General features: G+C 43.3%; 3 protein-coding genes across 6 annotated transcripts in view; 2 read left to right on the top strand and 1 right to left on the bottom strand.

The window, feature by feature from the left end:
* Positions 1–8,058, top strand: part of nkain4 (sodium/potassium transporting ATPase interacting 4) — a 29,938-nt gene extending 21,880 nt beyond the window's left edge. Inside the window, exons 6-8 of one of the 2 annotated variants that reach the window (XM_084679617.1) lie at positions 4,699–4,783; positions 5,348–5,363; positions 5,634–8,058. In XM_084679617.1, coding sequence (XP_084535743.1) covers positions 4,699–4,783; positions 5,348–5,363; positions 5,634–5,708 — 176 coding nt within the window. In that variant the 3' untranslated portion in view covers positions 5,709–8,058. The remainder of the gene's footprint in view (positions 1–4,698; positions 4,784–5,347; positions 5,364–5,633) is intronic. The other variant, XM_084679618.1, reaches the window with a different exon arrangement.
* A 124-nt stretch (positions 8,059–8,182) lies between these two features.
* On the bottom strand, positions 8,183–12,597 carry birc7 (baculoviral IAP repeat containing 7). 2 transcript variants are annotated; one of them, XM_084679615.1, is made up of 9 exons: positions 12,465–12,597; positions 11,004–12,368; positions 10,403–10,502; positions 10,224–10,305; positions 10,007–10,052; positions 9,269–9,475; positions 8,985–9,050; positions 8,640–8,877; positions 8,183–8,384 (listed from the first exon to the last, which is right to left on the bottom strand). In XM_084679615.1, the coding sequence occupies exons 2-8, from the start codon at positions 11,548–11,550 to the stop codon at positions 8,675–8,677; spliced, it is 1,251 nt and encodes a 416-aa protein (XP_084535741.1). In that variant the 5' UTR covers positions 11,551–12,368; positions 12,465–12,597; the 3' UTR covers positions 8,183–8,384; positions 8,640–8,674. The 2 variants fall into 2 exon arrangements, with proteins under 2 accessions (XP_084535741.1, XP_084535742.1); XM_084679616.1 differs by lacking the exon at positions 12,465–12,597 and having other exon boundaries at positions 8,640–8,874; positions 11,004–12,341.
* LOC146251957 (YTH domain-containing family protein 1-like) lies at positions 12,586–18,188 on the top strand. 2 transcript variants are annotated; one of them, XM_084679613.1, is made up of 7 exons: positions 12,604–12,722; positions 13,325–13,346; positions 13,804–13,915; positions 14,165–14,244; positions 14,651–16,300; positions 16,495–16,539; positions 16,642–18,188. In XM_084679613.1, exons 5-7 carry the CDS (start codon positions 14,669–14,671, stop codon positions 16,666–16,668), a joined length of 1,704 nt encoding a protein of 567 aa, XP_084535739.1. In that variant the 5' UTR covers positions 12,604–12,722; positions 13,325–13,346; positions 13,804–13,915; positions 14,165–14,244; positions 14,651–14,668; the 3' UTR covers positions 16,669–18,188. The 2 variants fall into 2 exon arrangements, with proteins under 2 accessions (XP_084535738.1, XP_084535739.1); XM_084679612.1 differs by lacking the exon at positions 13,804–13,915 and having other exon boundaries at positions 12,586–12,722.
* Positions 18,189–20,003: the final 1,815 nt, after the last annotated feature.

Genomic DNA, 20,003 nt, shown 5'->3' with positions numbered 1-20,003 from the left:
CCTCGATATCCAACTGACAATGTCTGTTTCGTTGACGAGAGATGAGGGGTGTGTGTTTTTTCTAGGAAATTGCCACAAGAGGACCAGTACCTCAATAGTGGGTAAAATACCATAGATTCAGTTACTGTGATTGTTCCCCACAGCTCCAGACCCCTCCCCCAGCTGTGGTCTGTACCATTTCATAATTAATAACCCCTAAGTAATCCCCAGAGGGCAACACTGTTTTGGCAGGGGGAGTTACCATCAAAAAAGGTAATTGACTTTTTCCATCAGCCCAGTTTCCCTTTCCCCTTTGTTCCTGGTGACCTGGGAGGCCCGGCCATCCATTGCGTGGACAGTTGGGACAGAGCATGTTTGTGTAAGGGCGCTAGGGACCGGCGCTCATTCTGGAGACACGCCGACAGAGAAGGAGAGTTTAAAAAGTAGAGAGATTACGACAACAGGAACAACACTGCGTAAAGAAACAGAGAGACAGGTTATAGGCTAAGACAGTTCTTTCTCTCAGTTTTAAATTATTCAGTAGTCCCATCCCGATTTGAAATGCTGCTACATAGCTCCCCTCCACTAGCTCTTTGTTATTGTAATAAGGCTTTTGGATGTGAGTGTGTGTGTGTGAATGTCTTTTCTCTCTCTTCTTTCCTCTTTCCAACGTACACACACATACACACACACTCACTCACTCTCACAAAAGCACTTTCCCAGTCTCATTTCCACACTCATTTGAAGTGGTAGATTATGCTAGGCTCCAGCACTGACTTCATCAGTATCTATCCTCTCGTTCAGAACTTTTACATCTATTTTTTCTCCACTACCTTCTCTCTACTTTCGTTTCTTGGTGTCCACTGAGAGTTTCTGTGCAAGTAGATGAAATGAGGATGTATATTCAGAATCAGATTCTTTTGAACTTCTGCAAACTATTCTGTTAGTCTGCAAAGTATTCTCTCTCTCTCTCTCTCTCTCTCTCTCTCTCTCTCTCTCTCTCTCTCTCTCTCTCTCTCTCTCTCTGTGTGATCACCCCCTCTCTTCTCTTCTGTAGTTAATCAAGTCAGTAGTGTGTAGCAGGTCATTGGCCTTTTATCTACCTCATTCATTCTGAGATGGTTCTGTTGCCCAGAGCCTGCATCCCTCATCTAGCCAGACATGGGATACCCCGACACTAGAAGTCAGAGGCACTAAGAGGAGAGCAGACTTTGCTCCACTCTTACAAAAGAACAAACCAATGCTCAGAGGTCGAAAGGTGGTTTATTTAAAAATGGTCTGGCACGTGGAAAGAATACTGAGATGAAATACGCACAAACACATACGTAAGCACACACCTCCCGACTAATCAACACGCTCACTGCCATGTAACTCCAGGAAGAGTAGAACAATAGGCGTCACGCATCCGCTTAAAAATGGTCTCCTTGGAGTTTAGGCTTTGCTGAAAATATAGACAGCTATAGTTTTTTGTGTTTTTTTAATGCAGTATTTCCATTGTGCTTTTCTTTTGGCATGTGTGTGACAATGTGTGTGTAAGAAGGCATTTGTGTGTTCACAAGGCACAGTTATCAGAGACTAGCAGATACCTAGGCAGAACCAGCGATGGGGAAAATCCTCTTTGGAAAGTAGGTCAAAGAGTTAGCCGTCTAGCATTAGCTTAAGCTAGCCTTAGCATGTCGGCTAATTATGCTGCTCCTCTGCTGAGTCACTGTCGCAAAATAATCCCCTGGAACTAGTGTTAACGAGAGGAGAGTAGATAAGAGGGCATAGATATATGGAGGGATGATGGCTGTTGCCACACAGAGATGCACAAAGACCCACACACATCTGTAATAACTGACAGGTTCATAGACGTTACGATGTGTGAGTTTGAGTTGAAACTGCAGTTACTCCTCGTGACTATCGCCACTGAGCTTGTTTTCACGGTAGCTCCATCCTCTACAGTGCTTTCTGGCCTCTTGATTTTGACAGTGCCAAGTGTCACAGGGTTTTCTGAGATTTTCCCCTTTATGCAGATAATCATTCAGACAAAAACATACGCACACACTTTCAATATCCCAAAGGGGTACTCAGGCTTGCCCCAGTTAAGAACTGTGTTGGTGTGGTGGTCAGGGATGTGTGTGGTGTGCACTGATTCAGAGCCAGAGAAACCCCTTAGTGCTTAGACAGTCATCTTAAGGCCACACTGTGTGTGAGGCGACAGCCTAACTGTATCTGTACTCTTATCTGAGCAGAATCAGACAGTCTGAGGTGCTGGTCTCCTGCTCTCTGCATTCTGCCTTTGTTCTCCTCCTCTCCTCTTACTTGTTCTCACACTCTCTCCTCATCTCCCTCGTTGCTCATGCTTTCTTTCTCTCCCTTATTTTCTATTTTCCTCTCTCTCTTTATCTGTGTGTCTGCCTGGCTGTGTTTTATCTATTGTCAGCTCCCTCCCCACACTCCTTTACTTCCCAGTGATTCACTCTGCACGCAGGAAGATGGACTGTCCATGCTTGTGTTGGTTAAGCCTACAGGTCTGGGATGTTACACATTGCCCCTTTAAGTAAAACTGTAAGCTCCTCACATTACCGTATTTATATATTATCTCTACGTAAGTCGGGGAGTCAGGTGGCTGAGCGGTTGGGGAATGGGGCTAGTAATCTGAAGGTTGCCAGTTCGATTCCCGGCTTCACCCTACTTGCCTCGGGGAAATCTACTGCTCCTTGTACTTACTGTAAGTCGCTCTGGATAAGAGCATCTGCTAAATAACTAAATGTAAGTGAACTGGCCTACATACCTGATATTTCTATATATGCTTCCTCAGATGTACGGCTCAGGTAATTCCCTCGTAATGACCTTTACTTGACACAAGTGGACACTTCACAAAAGTGGTACAAGATATTATATGTACTGATATTAAGGTAATAAGTTCTAATAAAGGCCCAGGATAACCACAGGTTCTGCTAAAGGCTTATTTAAATTAGAATGTACCTTAAAATGTGTTCCTTGGATTTAAATGTATTGTTTGTTGAGGTGCATGCCTACTGTTGGTTGTTTTGAGGTAATTCAGGACTGCACCCTAGACTAAAGCTCATGCTGAAGTCAAGTTTCAGTATCATACTGTTTCCCATATCCGTGTTTTTTACAAGATATTACCAGAACGATCTTCTGATATTATTTCACATCTCTTGAGTCTTGCTCTCTTTCTCTCAAGTTTTTTCTCTCTCAGTTATTTATCAAAGGCTCTCTCTCACTGCTCAGCTTTGTGGGAGATCAGGAGAGGAAAGGTACATCCATCATTATCTGCTAACTATATTCTTCAGCGCTGTGCTTATCAAGGCTGGGGATGGATCCCTACCTGCCTATAATGAGAAAATCACTGATACAGAAAAGTGCAGAGCAGACGCGCAGTTTGTGTTCATATGCTTGCATATAGAGTATATGGAGGCCCATATTTAATGAATATGTGCATCTTATTTGCTCTGCCTGTTTTGACTTGATATTTTTGACCCCCTTGTCAGTGGAAGTGACATACTCCCTATCCCACACCCCACTCTCTCTCTGTTTCTTGCCCTCATGCCTGTCAAGCTCATACAGTCCCTGTTTTATCTGTCATACTCTCTCTCTCTCTGTCTTTCACACAAACACAGACACACACTTCTACACTGCCTCTTTACAGAGTAAATAAGCATGCAAGTTCAGCCCTGGGTCTGTGGCTAAGTGAAGGTCACCCTCTGTTTTGGGGCGATAAAGAGCTTATTTTGACAGCTGCATGACTTTCGCCTCGTCCCTCGCTCTGTGACGCTGCACTCTCTCAGTCAACTTCACCCCAAGAGACAGGGGGAGAGAGACAGGGGGAGAGAGACAGAGGGAGAGAGACAGAGGGAGAGAGACAGAGGGAGAGAGACAGAGGGAGAGAGACAGAGGGAGAGAGACAGAGGGAGAGAGACAGAGGGAGAGAGACAGAGGGAGAGAGACAGAGGGAGAGAGACAGAGGGAGAGAGACAGGGGGAGAGAGACAGGGGGAGAGAGACAGGGGGAGAGAGACAGGGGGAGAGAGACAGGGGGAGAGAGACAGGGGGAGCGAGACAGGGGGAGCGAGACAGGGGGAGCGAGACAGGGGGAGCGAGACAGGGGGAGCGAGACAGGGGAAGCGAGACGGGAGAGAGACAGGGGAGAGAGACAATGGGAGAGAGACAGGGGGAGAGAGACAGGGGGAGAGAGACAGGGGGAGAGAGACAGGGGGAGAGAGACAGAGGGAGACGGAGACAGGGAGAAGGAGACAGGGAGACGGAGACAGGGAGACGGAGACAGGGAGACAGGGAGACGGAGACAGGGAGACGGAGACAGGGAGACGGAGACAGGGAGACGGAGACAGGGAGACGGAGACAGGGAGACGGAGACAGGGAGACGGAGACAGGGAGACGGAGACAGGGAGACGGAGACAGGGAGACGGAGACAGGGAGACGGAGACAGGGAGACAGAGAGTGAGGAAAAGAGAGTTGAAGGATACAGGCTTGGGGGGTATATCTGATATGCCACATACCCTTCTTCTCTTGTCTTAATACTGTATCTAATTCACTCCTCATACCATTCACTTGTATTAATTTTTATTTATTTGTCCTTCACTGTCTTATTGTTTCTTCCATAACGTTCATTTGTGTGCCGTCATTTGGAAATATATTTATTTATGTTTATCATTGTCTGTTTTGATTTTTGCATTTAATCTTTTGTTTTCAGTTGATTTTATTGGGGGATTTGACCCATTCCCTCTGTACCATGTCAATGAGAAACCATCTCACCTCCTGTTAAAGCCCATGTACCTGTAAGTACGCGTGTGTGTTTGTATGTAGTACTATATGCTCATATGTATGTGTTATTGGTGTGACTTTAGGAGTGTAGATATGCAGGATGTGTGTCTATACACATTAGCCCCGTATCAGATAGAAATCTGTGTTCTGTATTCTCTTGCTGTTTTCTGCAATGCTGTCACCATGTTCATGACTAGAAAGTGATGAGCAAGGCATATCTCCTTTACCAGTGCAAATTGGTATTCGGAGGCCTAAATACATCCGTCGGATAGGCATTGGGACTGTGGCCTAAGAAGCCAGTAATTAGTAATGAGTGTAGATGGGTGGCACCGTGGTGTGATGGCATCTGGGTCAGTGGCAGTTTTTAGATTGGGAGAAAGCCGGTCAAGCCCTGAGCCAAGACCTCAATGACACTCCTGTTTTCCGTTATAGTGAAAATCTATTCATGTATCTGGATAGATCAACACAACAAGATTACAAAGGCAGAGATTTTCTATTGCATTATGTGTGTGTGTGTGTGTGTGTGTGTGTGTGTGTGTCGGCATGCGGTGTGTGTCTGTGTGCATGCGGACTTCCAGCAGGGATAAACAGCAGGTATTGTAGCCTTTCAACACAATTACGTCTGAAAATAATTCTGTATTCACAATAATGTAATAAAACAGTCTATTAATTAGGCCGGAAACTTAATTTGAATATGCAGTACTGGCATGTTAATATTTTTCATGCTGTAATGGAATTGAATAAATTATTAGCAGGACATCTTTCTTGACAGTTTAATCAGACCAATTTCAAATGAGATCCACTGGGATGTGTGTGTGTTACCTACTTGTCATTCAGCCTTTTCACTTGACATGTCTCCCTCAGGTCTACGTAAATGAGGCCGTGTCCAGGAGGGAGCTGACACAGCAGGTTCTCATGGACACAAAGCGGCTGCTCTGACCCGGTCCTAGAGTGCACCAGGGAACACCAGACATTCCTCCATTCCTTAACTTCATCTCTTCAGTACATTCAACGTGTTAGATTTGCTGGTGCGCTGCCTGGAGAACCCTGTACCTCCATGTTTAGTGGGAACGTAGGGAGGGACAGCGGGATTTAACCACAGTGTAACAATGACGTGTTGTGTTGTTTCATTAGAGTAAATACATATTTTATTTACCCTGCATTACAAATGTTATCAGACAGGGACCTGGTAAATCCATTAGACTCTTAGAGGGTGATAAATGTGTACAGCTCAGCATTCCTGCGCTGAGACTGTCTAGGCTGCTGGACTGGCTGTGGTTCAGCATGTTATTGTTGGTTGGTCTCAGATTATCACTGTAAAGCTGAATTGCAGTGGTGGTTGTGGAATGAGCCTATTGTGTGCTGACTGGCTGTTTACTTTAGGCTAGGGCCTACACATGGAAATACACAAGCAGGGCAGGAAGAGAGGGGAGGGTGAAGGAGTTTGTTTATGGGGACACTGTCAAAAAATAGAACCTTGTAAAAATTATTATGCTCAGTTTTAGATAGTTCATGTATAACAGTACCAGGCACAAGCCCCATTTTCAGGGTTATTGACCTGCTGGGACTCATTTATCCATGCCAGAAGCAGTATTTTATCATTAAGAGTTGATGGATTTGGGATACACGTGTCCATATAGTGTGCAAAGTTTATGTTCAAGTTATACTTTGGCTGGTGGCTGACTGGGTTGGCTCTGGTGAGATGGCCAGATTGTAAGAACTACCAAGACCGACTGTTCTTTTAAATTTACAAACCTATGTGATCTGATTGTGTATCTACCGTCCATATTGCACACAAATACATTTAATTGAGTGTAAATTAGTGTTAATTGTATGTCAGTGGAAAAGTAGCACAAGTATAGCAGAACAAACAAATAAGATTAACAAACACAATAATTTCATTATCATTGATTTGCCTCTGATGTTTTCCTGATTACGCATGTTTTTAGAGGTTTTATATGATACAATGTGTGTGTATACTTTACACAGACATAACTTGTAAATGTAATTCACAAAACATGGCTGGGGACATGTTCTAATGTAGCTGGAAGATCTGCAGCATATAAAAGCATTTGGATGTATTGACCAATCGGTGACATCCTTTTGGTGGTCTGAGCCAGTAACTTGTCCAAACACTTGACTGTCCCTTTTTGCCTTACTGCTTATGTAAGTCACTACTGCCCCCTAGTGCTCAGTTTGATGATGTAAAGTTAAAAAGGATACTGACATTTTATTTCATGAAAATTTAATCTTTTTCTTTATTATTTGACCATACTTATTTGTTTATGATATATATGTTTTATATATTAAGTCAGTCTGTGGACAGTTATGAATGTTGTCTCTAGGTGTGCTGATCATTGGCTGGACCTCTGCAGTCTTTAATGTCTCTGCATGTGTCGGATTGTTCTTTAGACCCACTCAGTCTTACTCCTGATACCATTCAGAAACACATATTGCTTCATCTACATCTTTTTAGTTCAAACCCTGTAATTAAATTGATAATGTAATGTTTCAGCTGTGATATGAATGCAATGGTTAGCCTTTTTTAATCAAAGCTTTGCTTTTTACTTCATCAAAGGGTCCTTGAACAGAGGACATGAGAAGCATACTGTTTGGTTGTTCTTTGTCTAAACACCTGCAGTAAACATCCATGTGTGATGGTCAGTTGTGTTCACTGCCAAAGCTTCTTTTCTAGACTGAAAGTTTGAAAATCACTGATGTATTCCAACTTGCTCATTTGACTTTTATGGTGACTTGTCACTGTGAAGATTGTTAACTTTGGCTCAAACACAAATTTAACACATTGTAATGTACATATATTTTAGTTAGTTTAACTAGCAGGCAACTGTAGGTGTTTTTGGGTCAAAATGTCACATTTATATGTGCAATATTAATGTTGCAACAACTAAAAGGTCTATCAATATTTTCATTAACTGTGTGTGGCCATGGTTATTACTAAGTAGCAAACACTAGCCCTATTAACTTGCCAAATATTAGAGATCCTTGAACAGTCCCATGTATCAACACAGGTAAACTTGGAATCCAGCTCATCCATGCAAACTGAAACAGCTACAGTGTAGTTGAGATGGTGGAGTACTGGGCATAACTGAAAATAAATTCCTCATTTGTAGGTCATTCTGCTCCATTGTATTGGACTCTCTCCTTTGTTTAATGTCCTCTGTAGTCCCAGATCCATGTGATCCAGTGATGTAATCAGATTTGGCCAAAACAGTCATTTGTGTTAATGTAAATAGCTGTTTGTTATTAAATAAGAAATGTGTACTTTTAATGACATTGGTTTGTTTGTGGGAGGAATGTGGGGCTGTGTATATGTTATGCAAATGAATTGTCCAATTGATTAGATCACAATCTTCCTATGTGTGCATAGATTTCAGTAAAGACAAAACACTGAGTATTCATACACTGCACATATGTTTATTCTTCATATCACTTGAAATCAAACGCAGACATCTTAACAGAATTTTGTTGGTGGTGTGAATAGGAAGCTCAAAGGAAATGTTAGGTAACTAGTATCCTGAGATGATTCTTCTAATAGGCTAACATGACTGTTTAGAAGGGGTGCAGTTTCTTCTCCCGTTGAAAGTAATCTGAAAGCTAATAATCAAAAAGTGAATGTAAGTAAATGTAGATGTTGTACTCAGGTAACTTAGTCAGACACAGGCTCATGTTTCTGCAATGATCATGAAATAATACACTACACTGTTTACTACAAAAAAGTATTTTCAAAACATGTATTCGAAGCAGCCCTCTATATAACGTATTCCTTACGCCATTTTATTTCACCTAAATGTTTCAACATTCAACACAGACCCAAGACTATGGAAATTATATGATTGACAAAATACGCACATGCTAGTTGTTGGTAGTGTGGTGAGTAGTGTGCCTCAGGACATGAAAGCCCGAACACTGCCCCTGATGACAGCTCTACAGATGGGGCAGTGGCGCAGGCTGGTGGCACAGTCGCTACACACCACCAGGTGTCCACAGGGGATGAAGACGATGGACACCAGCTTGTCCATACACACCTTACAGGTGCGCTCCTCCTGCAACTGACGCAGCAGCTCCTCTGGACTGGGCTCCCTCACTACTACACACACGCACACACACATCACATGTGTTTGGAGTACTTTACCTTGGAATAAGCACAGAGTGGAAATCATAATCAAAGTGTGTGTGTTCATATTGTGCTCTGACCTTTCTCCCTGCCCAGTGTCTGTGTCCTCACCCCTCCTGTGCTGGGTCCCTGTCTAACCTCTGGCTCTGGTTGGAACAGGAAACAAAAGGTGGAACATGGTAGCATCAACACAACTGGAAATCATTATTTCTATATTTACACAGATCAGATTTTAAACATGCAGAATAGAAACAGTCAATGAGCGTTAATGGGCCTTTGTGAAAAGATCCAGCAGAGATCCTGCAGCAGAAGTGTTTGTGGTTTTTCCCTCTGGGATATTGTTTGGTGAAATGTAACACCAAACCTCTGCTCTGTGGTCCTCTCTGCCTGTCGTCGTCCTCTGCCTGCAGGACGTCAGTCACCAGTTCAGACACAGAGATGTAGTGCTGCCCAGTCAGTAAGTACTTGGTCTGGACCAGGCTCTCCACCAGGCTGGCCTCAAAGCCCATCCCCAAGACCGTCTGAACTACAGGTGACAGCATGGCCGACGAAGCTGCCAGGCCTCCCACATCTGACACAGACCCAAGAGAAAGCATTGGATACTTAAACAAAAAAGAGGATTCCACATTGTGTTTAATGTTTAAGTGGTGTAAAGAGACTAAATACTGTCCACAAATTGGCTGTTCAATAAAGCTCCAACCCACAGAGCGAAGCCCTGTGGAGGGATCTATTTGTCTTTCAGTAGATTCAGCTGAAACAGGCAGTATTTGTGATTTGGTCTTATCATACAAACACCAACCATGATTAAGTGCCCATTTGAAGGAGGGAGCAACCAAGTAATAGATTCCCTGACAATACATCTTTATTGTGTTTCTAGTTGACAGGTTAGCATGGTAGCAGATCATCCAGTGATTTAATTAAGACGGGAAAGTAATGTATTTTTTTATTGGTAAATCTAATGCTGACTATTTCCTGTCTGTTAAATTCCTGACTCCAAAAGGTTGGTCTACAGTACAAATCTACAGCTTGAACAGTTATAAACAAATATGCTGACTAAGAAGATTCCGTTTTATATTAGTCTCTTCACTGCCATTAGACTTACCGTTTCCTGAGTTGATCTCTCTGGCTATGGGCATTTGAGATCCACCCTGGGGGTAAACAACTCAAAATTAAACCATAATCTATAACAGAATAGTGTGAGCTTATCTAATAGTTTGGCTGGATCATGATCAAGTTGGAGGCCTGTTTGCCCCGAGAACAGCGGGTCACCAGTTAAGCCTGGGACCACAGCAAGATGAGAGAAGGATGATGGGGCTTACCACAGTTTCACCAATGTGGAAGTGGGTGTCCTGAATGTTACTGACATACTCCCGCCCTCTCGTCTGTATCAGAAACTCACATCTGAGAAAAAATGCAGCCATTTTAGCCCTATTTGATCCTACTCTATTCTATGGGATAAAGTCATGATGGATGATACAGTGTTATTGATGTACATTACCGTGGGAACCACTTGGCATGTTCCTGCCAGGGGTCGTCACCTGGTTCCCAGTTCCTCAACCCTCCATCACAGTAGAAGCATTTGACATTGTCACCATGACCTGGAGGAAGGTAACAATACCATAACAAAATAGTAATTCTTGTTAGCTACCCAAAATGATATCTGTGTATTCAGATGCACACAGCATTATGACAAACATGTAAAATAGAGGTTTCCTTGTTTTCTCTTTAATGCTTCATGTCTGTATGGTCAACTTTAAACATGAAGCTCATGCAATGTTGGTGACACCATTTCATTTATGGAGCCCTCGCTCTGTCCAGTTTTTTCTGTCCACAAACATATGAGTCAGCTGTACTATTGTCCAGTGAACTCGCTCACAAAGGGGGTTCTCTAGCAGTGACTACAGCTCCTGCTTGGCTAGTTCTGAATACTCAATAGATCATTTGCAGGGTTTGTCATTTATATCCAACAAGGAAACATTGTTGAAAGCCTGGAGCCATTAAGGAAGAAGCTGGCAACAATCAAACTGACTATAATGCATGGATGCATGGAATTCAATAAACTTTACCATCAAAACATTCCATCATCATCCGATACGCACCTGTATAGAAAAACCCTGCCCTTGCAAGAACATCTGGTTGGACCGAGGCGCCTGTGGGCCAGTTATGATAGGTGGTCAGTCGGGAATCTTCACCCTCCATCTCGGGGTACACTGCCTGTCCAGCCGCTCCTTGATCATCCACGGTCATCCTTTGAAGCTGGCTCAACAACTGACCGTCAACCGAGTCAGAGGACCCAGGCGCAACGTATAATGGAATATTACCCACGGCTCTCCCCAAAACAAAACTACAGGTTGGAAAGTGCCTCTTGTGCTCAACAAGTGGACTGTCCCCATGAACCCAATATCTTAGAATGCCACCACAGCAGAAACATTGAACCTTATCCCCGGATCCTGAAGAAAAGAATCCCTCTTTAGCAAGGTCACCAGAGGTAACTGGTGCGTCAACGGGCCAATTTTGGAAAGTTCGAAGTCTTTCCTCCTCTTCGCGCATCCGGGGCTCCTCCAGAATATATAACATCGCACTTCTGTCGTCCGTCATGCTGAGACTTGTGATGTTTTCTTTCTCCTTCGGTCCTTTGCCAGTCATCCCTTTTACGTTCCATAGTGGACTGAACCGGTGAGAGCGCGGCCGTCCCACTGGAAAATATATTCATCCCGCTGTGGCAACGGCTTGCGCAGTAGCCTATATCATGCAGCGTTCCAGAAAAGTCATTCACTAGATCCAGAATTTAGCCTAGTGTGGTCCTTTTGAATGACAGTTGTCAGGCCTGTGTCCCGAGTCTTAGTGGAACAGGCCGCAGTTTGGATGTTAATCCTATAGCCTATCCGAAATGTAACAAGCCACCCCCAAGGCTTTAAATTACAAAAACTACTATACATAACAAATATTGTGTTTAAGCTAATAGACAAAGTAGGCCTAGCCTAATTACATATGGAACGCCGTGGGCTAACACTTTATTATTCACTTTCAATTGCAGAATTGCAGCCCCAGGTCAATAACAAAATTTGAAGTGACCACCTGAGCAAGGGGAAAATAGCCCACACCTGCCTGCAACAAAACAGATACTCAAGGCCTACATCTTTGGTTATGAACTGCATGCTGTAGCCTACTATAGGCTAGGCTGGGCGTACTGTCCATAACATGCTGTCATAATCCTAAAAGCCTAACACTAATAGCCTACTTTATAACTGTTTGGTTTAGTAGGCCTAGTCTACGATGTATATTGGATTTGATGAGGCGTCTCATACACAAAGAGGTTATAGATCAACGTAATCTGATGGTGCCCTTGAACTTCTATTCAACTTGCCTTTAGTTTTTTTTTTTTTTTTTTTACGTGAAGACAAGACTGGGTTTGCGCCGGAGCCCGGATGGAACAGCAAGCTAACTCCAGGGATCTCTTTGGGCTAAAAAGGACAAGCAGAAGAAACGACTGTGGAAAGCCATTAGCTAGCTAGCTACATGATCCAAAAAGTACATTTGGTGGACATTTTTGGACATACGTGTTCTGAACATTGAATCCGAGCCAAGCGGACGGCGACTTGAACTGTGGAAGTGTGGCTTGGATTGGAATACGTAGCTAGCCACAGACAGTGGAAAAACACTTGCATTGGTAGCTAAACTAGCACAGCCCCGGCTAACTGAACAGTGAGCTAGCTAGCTAAAGAAACACGGCTTTCGATCCAGTGACCTGCCAAGGCTCCGCGAGACTCCTAAGAATTGCTTGATGAATTATGTCTGCCACGAGCATTGACCCTCAGGTATTCAGGAGTACACATTTTGCTTAGGACTGGCACCAGCCAACTACCTAGCTCTCTAGCTAATCTATTAACTAACCCGACTAGCCAGCTAGCGAGTAAGCAACACTAACCAACTCATGCAAGCTTGACGTTCTTGCAACAGACTTGCATACTATCTATTTTTGTTCCATTTGGTTTGTTATAGGCCAGGAAAGCAATCTAGCAATGCCAGCTATTTAACTTATATAGCTATATGTATATATATATATATATATATATATATTGTAACCTATATTGTGATATCTATATATAATAATGAATAACTAGAGATAGTGTAGATAGAATAACGTGTAGATAGATGTCTAACTAGTAAGTTGACAGTTAGCTAGCTAGCTAGCTACAGTATCTATATCCATCGCCAGTAAGCGATATAACTGTTAGTAAGCTAGAGTGGCTTCCTACGCCATTGTAACATGAACTCCTTGCTTGCAATCTTAACATGTACTGTCAGTTTGCTAACTAGTGAGGGGTTGGTAATACAATCGAGCTAATAGGACGGTTAGTTCTGGTAAAACTATAATATTCTTTTTATTTTCTTTGTCCTTGATTCCCCTGGAATTCAGAGATCAAAAGGAGCATCTAAAGGTGAGTCTGTACATGGAGATAATTAGTTGTAGCCACAAGTGGACTATTGTAGATACACCTCATGTTACAAACTAGCTAGCTATATTATTCCAGTGTAGCTACTGTGTTCCCCTAAATTAGCTACTTTACTAATAGCTGGTTAACATTACAATATCAGGATTGTCTTCCCCTGGTTGTAACGCTTCATATACCTTGTATGTTCTGTCAGTTGCTGTTTCACTGTCTATTTGATTTGCAAATGAGTTACAATCAATTGATGTGCAAGCACACTTCATTTGCACATATGTTAATTTCCTTGGATAAAAGCTTATTGATCATTACTAGTAGAGTGTGTGCTGATCATCTGTACTTTGAGTCAAGGCTACAAAGTCACCCTCTGGTTATTCACTGTCATTCGTCCATGACATTGATTGGGGTTGAAGATGTTGTGACTAGCCTCTAACTGTGTGTCAGCCAGTTTGGGAGGCCATTTGGTTGCCAGAATATCCAACCAGGAACACATTGACACAAGCATTGACTCACACGGAATCTGCTGGTGGTGGGCAGGTCACAGTCTGATTCACTTTCAGGTCAGGCCTGTCTGGCAGCAAGGACCAGGTGGTTGTCAGTCTGTCATGTTATTATGATGCACACAGATTATTTGAAGGAGATGACACAAGTCTCCCATTCTCAACCACACATTGCACGGTATTACTCTCTTACCTCCCACTGAAGCACAGATCAGATGACCTGTAGCCCTTAGTAGAGTTGTGAGTGCTGTTCTTCATTCCCCTGTTTATGCTCTGTCTTAACTAACTCTTCTTTTTTTGTTGATTTAGTGCAAAATGGTTCACTGCATCAGAAGGAAACTGTCCACGACAATGACTTTGAACCATACCTTACTAGCCAGTCAACTCAGGTAAGTTTGTGTGAACGTGTGAAGCACCAATATGGAATTTCAGGGCAAACATTGACAAATATTTGTGGGATGACAAATAGGGTCAATGCCAACATGACAAAGATGACTGATTAGAACTAGAATCTGCAGTACTATTAAAATGATAGTACTACCAAAATCAAATCACAATGTTATGTTATTTTTCCCTAAATAGTGTCCTATATCCATAAGGATCATACATTTATACAAATATGTATAAAATGTGGCTACATTGACTCAGTGGCATCTTTTGACAGCCATAGTCATTTGTCTATTTACATTGTTTGTGAGGATCGATCAGCTTAACCTTGTCCTAGTCTTCTGTCAAAAGTTAATAAATAATATTGCCTTTGGAAAAAATAAAAATGGCTACAATTTCCTGTTTCAGAACAACAGCTACCAGTCCATGACAGATCCTTATCTGTCCAGCTACTACGCTCCCTCCATTGGATTTCCTTACCCCCTCAGCGAGGCCCCCTGGTCCACCGGCGGAGACCCTCCAATCCCCTACCTCACGCCTTACGGACCCTTGAGCAATGGAGACCACCACTTCATGCCTGACACTGTGTTTGGTCAACCGGGGGGGCTCGGCAACAGCATCTACCCCCACAGGTTTAACTTTTTTCCAGAGAACCCAACCTTTTCTGCCTGGGGCACCAGTGGCTCCCAGGGCCAGCAGACTCAGAGCTCAGCCTATGGGGGCAGCTATAGCTACCCTCCTAGTTCCCTGGGGGGCACCCTGGTACCTGATGGCCAGACTGGCTTCCACAGTGAAACCCTCAACAAGGCTCCTGGCATGAACAGCCTGGACCAGGGCATGGTGGGCCTGAAGATAGGTGGAGACGTCACCGGACAGGGTTCAGGGGTCAAGGCTGTAGGCTCTGTGATAGGTGGACCGGCGGTGACGGCAACAGGGAATGGGGGCACGCCCATGGGTATGCCCCCACCTAAGCCCACCTCCTGGGCTGCTATCGCTAGCAAGCCGGCCAAGCCCCAGCAGCTGAAAGCCAAGGTGAAGCCAGGTATGCTCATTCCTGGGGGAGCTCTGCCACCACCACCCATTAAACACAACATGGACATTGGCACCTGGGACAACAAGGGACCTGTTGCGAAGGTGGCCACAGCCCCTTTACAGCAGCAGCAGACCCTCTTGCCCCATGCTCATGCCATGCAGCCCCCCATGCAGCAGCCCCCCATGCAGCCCCCCCCTCCCCAGTCCCTGGTGCAGCAGCAAATGCAGCCTATGACCTTACAGCACCAGCCTCCCCACCACCAGCACCACCCACCCCCTCCCCAGCCCTACCAGAACCACAGCCAGCCCCCACCCCCCCAAGCCCGCTGGGTTGCCCCACGTAACCGTAACCTTGGTTACGGTCAAGGAGTGCCCAGTATGGACAGTAGTGGAGTGATTGGCATGGTGGGTAGTGGGAATGGTGGCCCTCCAGGGCCAGCAGGGCTGGGGCCCGGCGGGGAGTCTCACCCTGTGCTGGAGAAGCTGCGTGCTGCACACAGCTACAACCCCAAGGAGTTTGAGTGGAACCTGAAAAATGGACGTGTGTTTATCATCAAAAGCTACTCTGAGGACGACATCCACCGCTCCATCAAGTACTCCATCTGGTGCAGCACAGAGCACGGCAACAAGCGCCTGGACGGAGCCTTCCGGACCATGAACGGAAAAGGCCCCGTCTACCTGCTGTACAGCGTCAACGGCAGCGGGCACTTCTGTGGCGTGGCAGAGATGCGCTCGCCCGTGGACTACGGCACCAGTGCTGGCGTTTGGGCACAGGACAAGTGGAAGGGCAAGTTTGATGTGGACTGGCTGTTTGTCAAGGATGTGCCCAATAGCCAGCTACGCCACATCCGCTTGGAGAACAACGACAACAAGCCAGTGACCAACTCGCGTGACACTCAGGAGGTCCCTCTGGAGAAGGCCAAGCAGGTGCTGAAGATCATCACCAGCTACAAACACACCACCTCCATCTTTGATGACTTCACTCATTATGAAAAGAGGCAAGAAGAGGAGGAGGTGGTGAGAAAGGTAATGATCCATGGCTCCTTTAAAGATTTTTCAGGAAAATTATAATTGTTTTTCCATTTATACGCATGGCATAATTAAGCTTTAGGTCAATCATTACTTTTTTTGTGTTCCAATATGGTCTGTGGGGGGCTTCTTGTCCTATGATTTGTATTGAATGTGACCATGATTTTCTTGTGGCACTCCTTCTCCAACAGACTTATGAGCCAGCCCCAATACAGAGCCGGTCTCGTCTTGATCAAGTAATTAACTTCAATTGAGCCTAAAATCAACAATGCAGCTTATCAGAGGAGGGGGGGGTTGGATTGTCGATAACTCATACCCCTTTCTTCCCTTCTACCTAGGATCGCCAGAATCGGAGTAAACAATAGAAAACTGCTCTACATCTTGGTCAACGGTTGTTCTGGAATAGACATGCTTAAATGCAAAATTGATAAAGGACAGGACAAAAACAAATTGGAAACTAATATTGTTTTTCTATTTAATTTTGATGACAAAGGCCCACTTTAAACTTCGAACCACCTTGCTCCTGGTTCCAGGCATCAAAACTCTGTGTGCGATACGGTCATCTCCACCAGTCAAATATTTTAAATTGTTTTGTTTTCTTCTGGTATTAGTTTTTTAGCGTGTTAGGTCCTCATTTGCGACCCCCACCCTAACACTCTTATGATTAACCATGTCTGTACACCTTTTTTGAGAATCTCTTTAAAACATGCTGCTGATATTCAGTGACTGTTCAACTTGTGGTGGTGTGTGTTGCAGACATGTTGAGTGCTTGTATTGGTTATTCTGAATTCAGAGGAGAGAACAACACATTGCTGAACCTTGACAAACGTCTGATAACTGTATGTGGCCAGTTTTGTTTTGCATTATCAAGAGAGACTTATACTATACCATTTTTGTCCATGTGAGGGTGATCTTGTGACTTGGAAGAGCTGATTGTGCTAAACGTTTCTGCAAATACCTAGAATGGATAATGTGGTTGTGTCATTATAAATACATTGGGGAAGGGGTGGGACATTTTACATTTTGAAAAATGTGTTATTGTTCACTGTTGTGTCAACGCAAATATGGTAAATAGATTTGGTTTTCAGAGTGGAGCCTTACCTTTTCTTTCTAGCGACGGTGTCAATGAACCTCAAATGTGTTGTACTGTATCTAAAGGGTGACATAGCAAGATTCAGGGAAATGATGTTGTCTGGAGAACGTGCACTCACACAGGAGGTTCCTCTTGTTGAAGTACTAAACAAATTGTTTTGTGTTCAGATTCAAGACAGACAATAGGATAACTTTTAAGTGTCTGTTTTTCTTGTTAATTTTGATCATACAGTAGTTTTGTTCCTCTGGTCCCCACCATTCCAACAGGGTCTCCATTTAAGTCATTTGGGGACAATGTAGCATGTACTGCTTTTAAAATCAAGCCAGGCCTGTCACCATTTCTGTTCCTTGTCCTTAACAGAATAAAAATGTTGATATTTTGTCGATATAACCCTTCCACTTCATCCTCAGAGACGTTAAGCTTTAATGTATTGGCAATGCTAACTGAGAATGCCTCAAATTTTAACCTTGAGATTAATGTTAATGATTTATTGTCAATTGTATGAAAACCCAGAGAGTGCTCTATATGGTATCTGCGTGTGACTTTATTTTGGACCTGCTTGTACTGTGTGTGTGTGTGTGTGTGTGTCTGTATGTGAGTGAGAAAGACAAGAGGGTGTGTGATTACTAAGGAAACCAGATTTATAAAGGTTATCAGAAATTAAATGATTCATGAGAATATATGAAAACTAAAGTTTAAGTCACCCCTGAATTAAATATGCATTGTATCAAAATGTCACTATCACATTCTTAGATTTGATCATGGTCATTATTAAAGGTATACTATCTGTTATTTGTGTTTTCTACTTATTCGCTTTGAATCATTGTGACTGGCAGCTAGATGCCATGATTGCACTGACTGCCTGAATGTAATCTAATGTGGGTGTTTCTCTATAAAGTGCATCATTATCCTTACATTTTTTCAGTATGGACTTTTTCATTACAAATGTGAAAAGTCTGAACACTTGGGAAATGTATCATATGTGCAATGTGCCATTAAGAACACATTTTTACTATTGGGACTAACATGTAATTTAGGTAGTGAACCAAGTTAATTTTTACAAGGACAAAACCAAGGAAAGTCTAAATTCCGGGTTATCTCATTCCAAGCACTACAGAGGAAATATCAAATACATGTTCATACATTGTTTTATTAATTATCTGGGGCGTAAGGGTCCCCACAATTATTTTCCACGTGCAATTGTGAAAGTGTCACTCGTAAAACTGCGTATTCCAAAACCATTGTCCGGTTCGACGTCGTTTGGGGATTTCTCTCTTGGCATTCACCGCGTGCCTTAATTGTACAACTTAAATCAAGGTCCGCTGTGAACACGAAGAGTGCCAATCCTGAACCCATATTTACCTCCCATACCCTACTCACCTCGGACGTTAACATTGGCAATCCTGATAAATTAGCCCATTGAATTGATTACTTTTTCATATTTAACCTTTGACCCAACAATTAGATGTCATGACTGTTAATGGCTCTTTCAAAATGACACGCTGCCTTCTATAGCATATAAAATACCAACATTACGACTGGTCAGAGAAATTAATCCATTAAGCGCACAGGCATACCGATGCACTTTCACAAAGGCCGGGCACGTTCATCCACGAATCTAGCGATCATGCAAGGAGCTGGATGTTCACATTAGACGACTCCCACACACGACTTTTATTGTGTAGCAAACTAAAGATGTCCGATGCATCCCAAAACGAAAGCATTTAGATTTAGCCTACCCAACGTCTGCTAACCTTACCCTACGCCCAACACTCACAGTTGATAGAGCTAAATAGTCTATTAAGAATATTGAAGTTTAGAAACAGACTAATGTGGTCCATTAAATGTATAGGCCAAATAAGGCAGTTTGGTCCAATCATGCATCCAGTACCGTAATTTCCAGTTGTGCGCTCCCGGTAGCAAACAAACGAAAGGGGGTTGTTCACATGTTGTACGTCAATTGTATTTGTAATATTAAGTAGCATCGTCCTGTTGTCATATTTCTAAAGAAATCTGTAGTGATAAACTGAATGGTTTGCGTCCGTCGTCTTCATCCTCTGAACGAAATGATGCCGCTGACGTCACAAACAGGGTCAAACTGTAGGCTGCCTTTAGCATCGAAAATGTCCTTGAATAATGGGACGAATTTGCATTTAGGCCTATGACATTATCGGATTACAGCCTAACAAAATAATTTTAGTGTCACTCTAGACATTTCCAGTAAAATGCGTAAGGTTTTCGTGATATTGTATTTGGAACTCACTGGTCATAAAAACGATAGATTACTGAAGATCATTCAGGAGAAAAATATAGCATTAGGCCTATGCATACAAAATATTTTCGAAAAAAGTTTGGAAACTTTTTCTTCTATGCTTTTTTTCCACATCTGGACCTGATTGCTGTCATCAGAATATGTGACCTCCCTATTACATGACTGAAAATGGCTGACACACAAACCAGGTGTGTCTCAGGTGACTTATCTGTCCTTGCCATGTATAACCTGAAGATCACCTGTCTGGTTAGGATCTGAACCTGAAAACAAGAGGTCAATTGGTCAAGAAGAGGTCATTGAGTGGACTACTATGAGTAACAACAGTATGTTTCAGG

This window comes from Hypomesus nipponensis, chromosome 18 (genome assembly GCF_054491055.1).
Source record: "Hypomesus nipponensis isolate SF chromosome 18, ASM5449105v1, whole genome shotgun sequence".
NCBI classification, from domain to species: domain Eukaryota; kingdom Metazoa; phylum Chordata; class Actinopteri; order Osmeriformes; family Osmeridae; genus Hypomesus; species Hypomesus nipponensis.
Note: the sequence above shows the minus strand (reverse complement) of the source record. Positions and strands in the feature narration are given on the sequence as shown.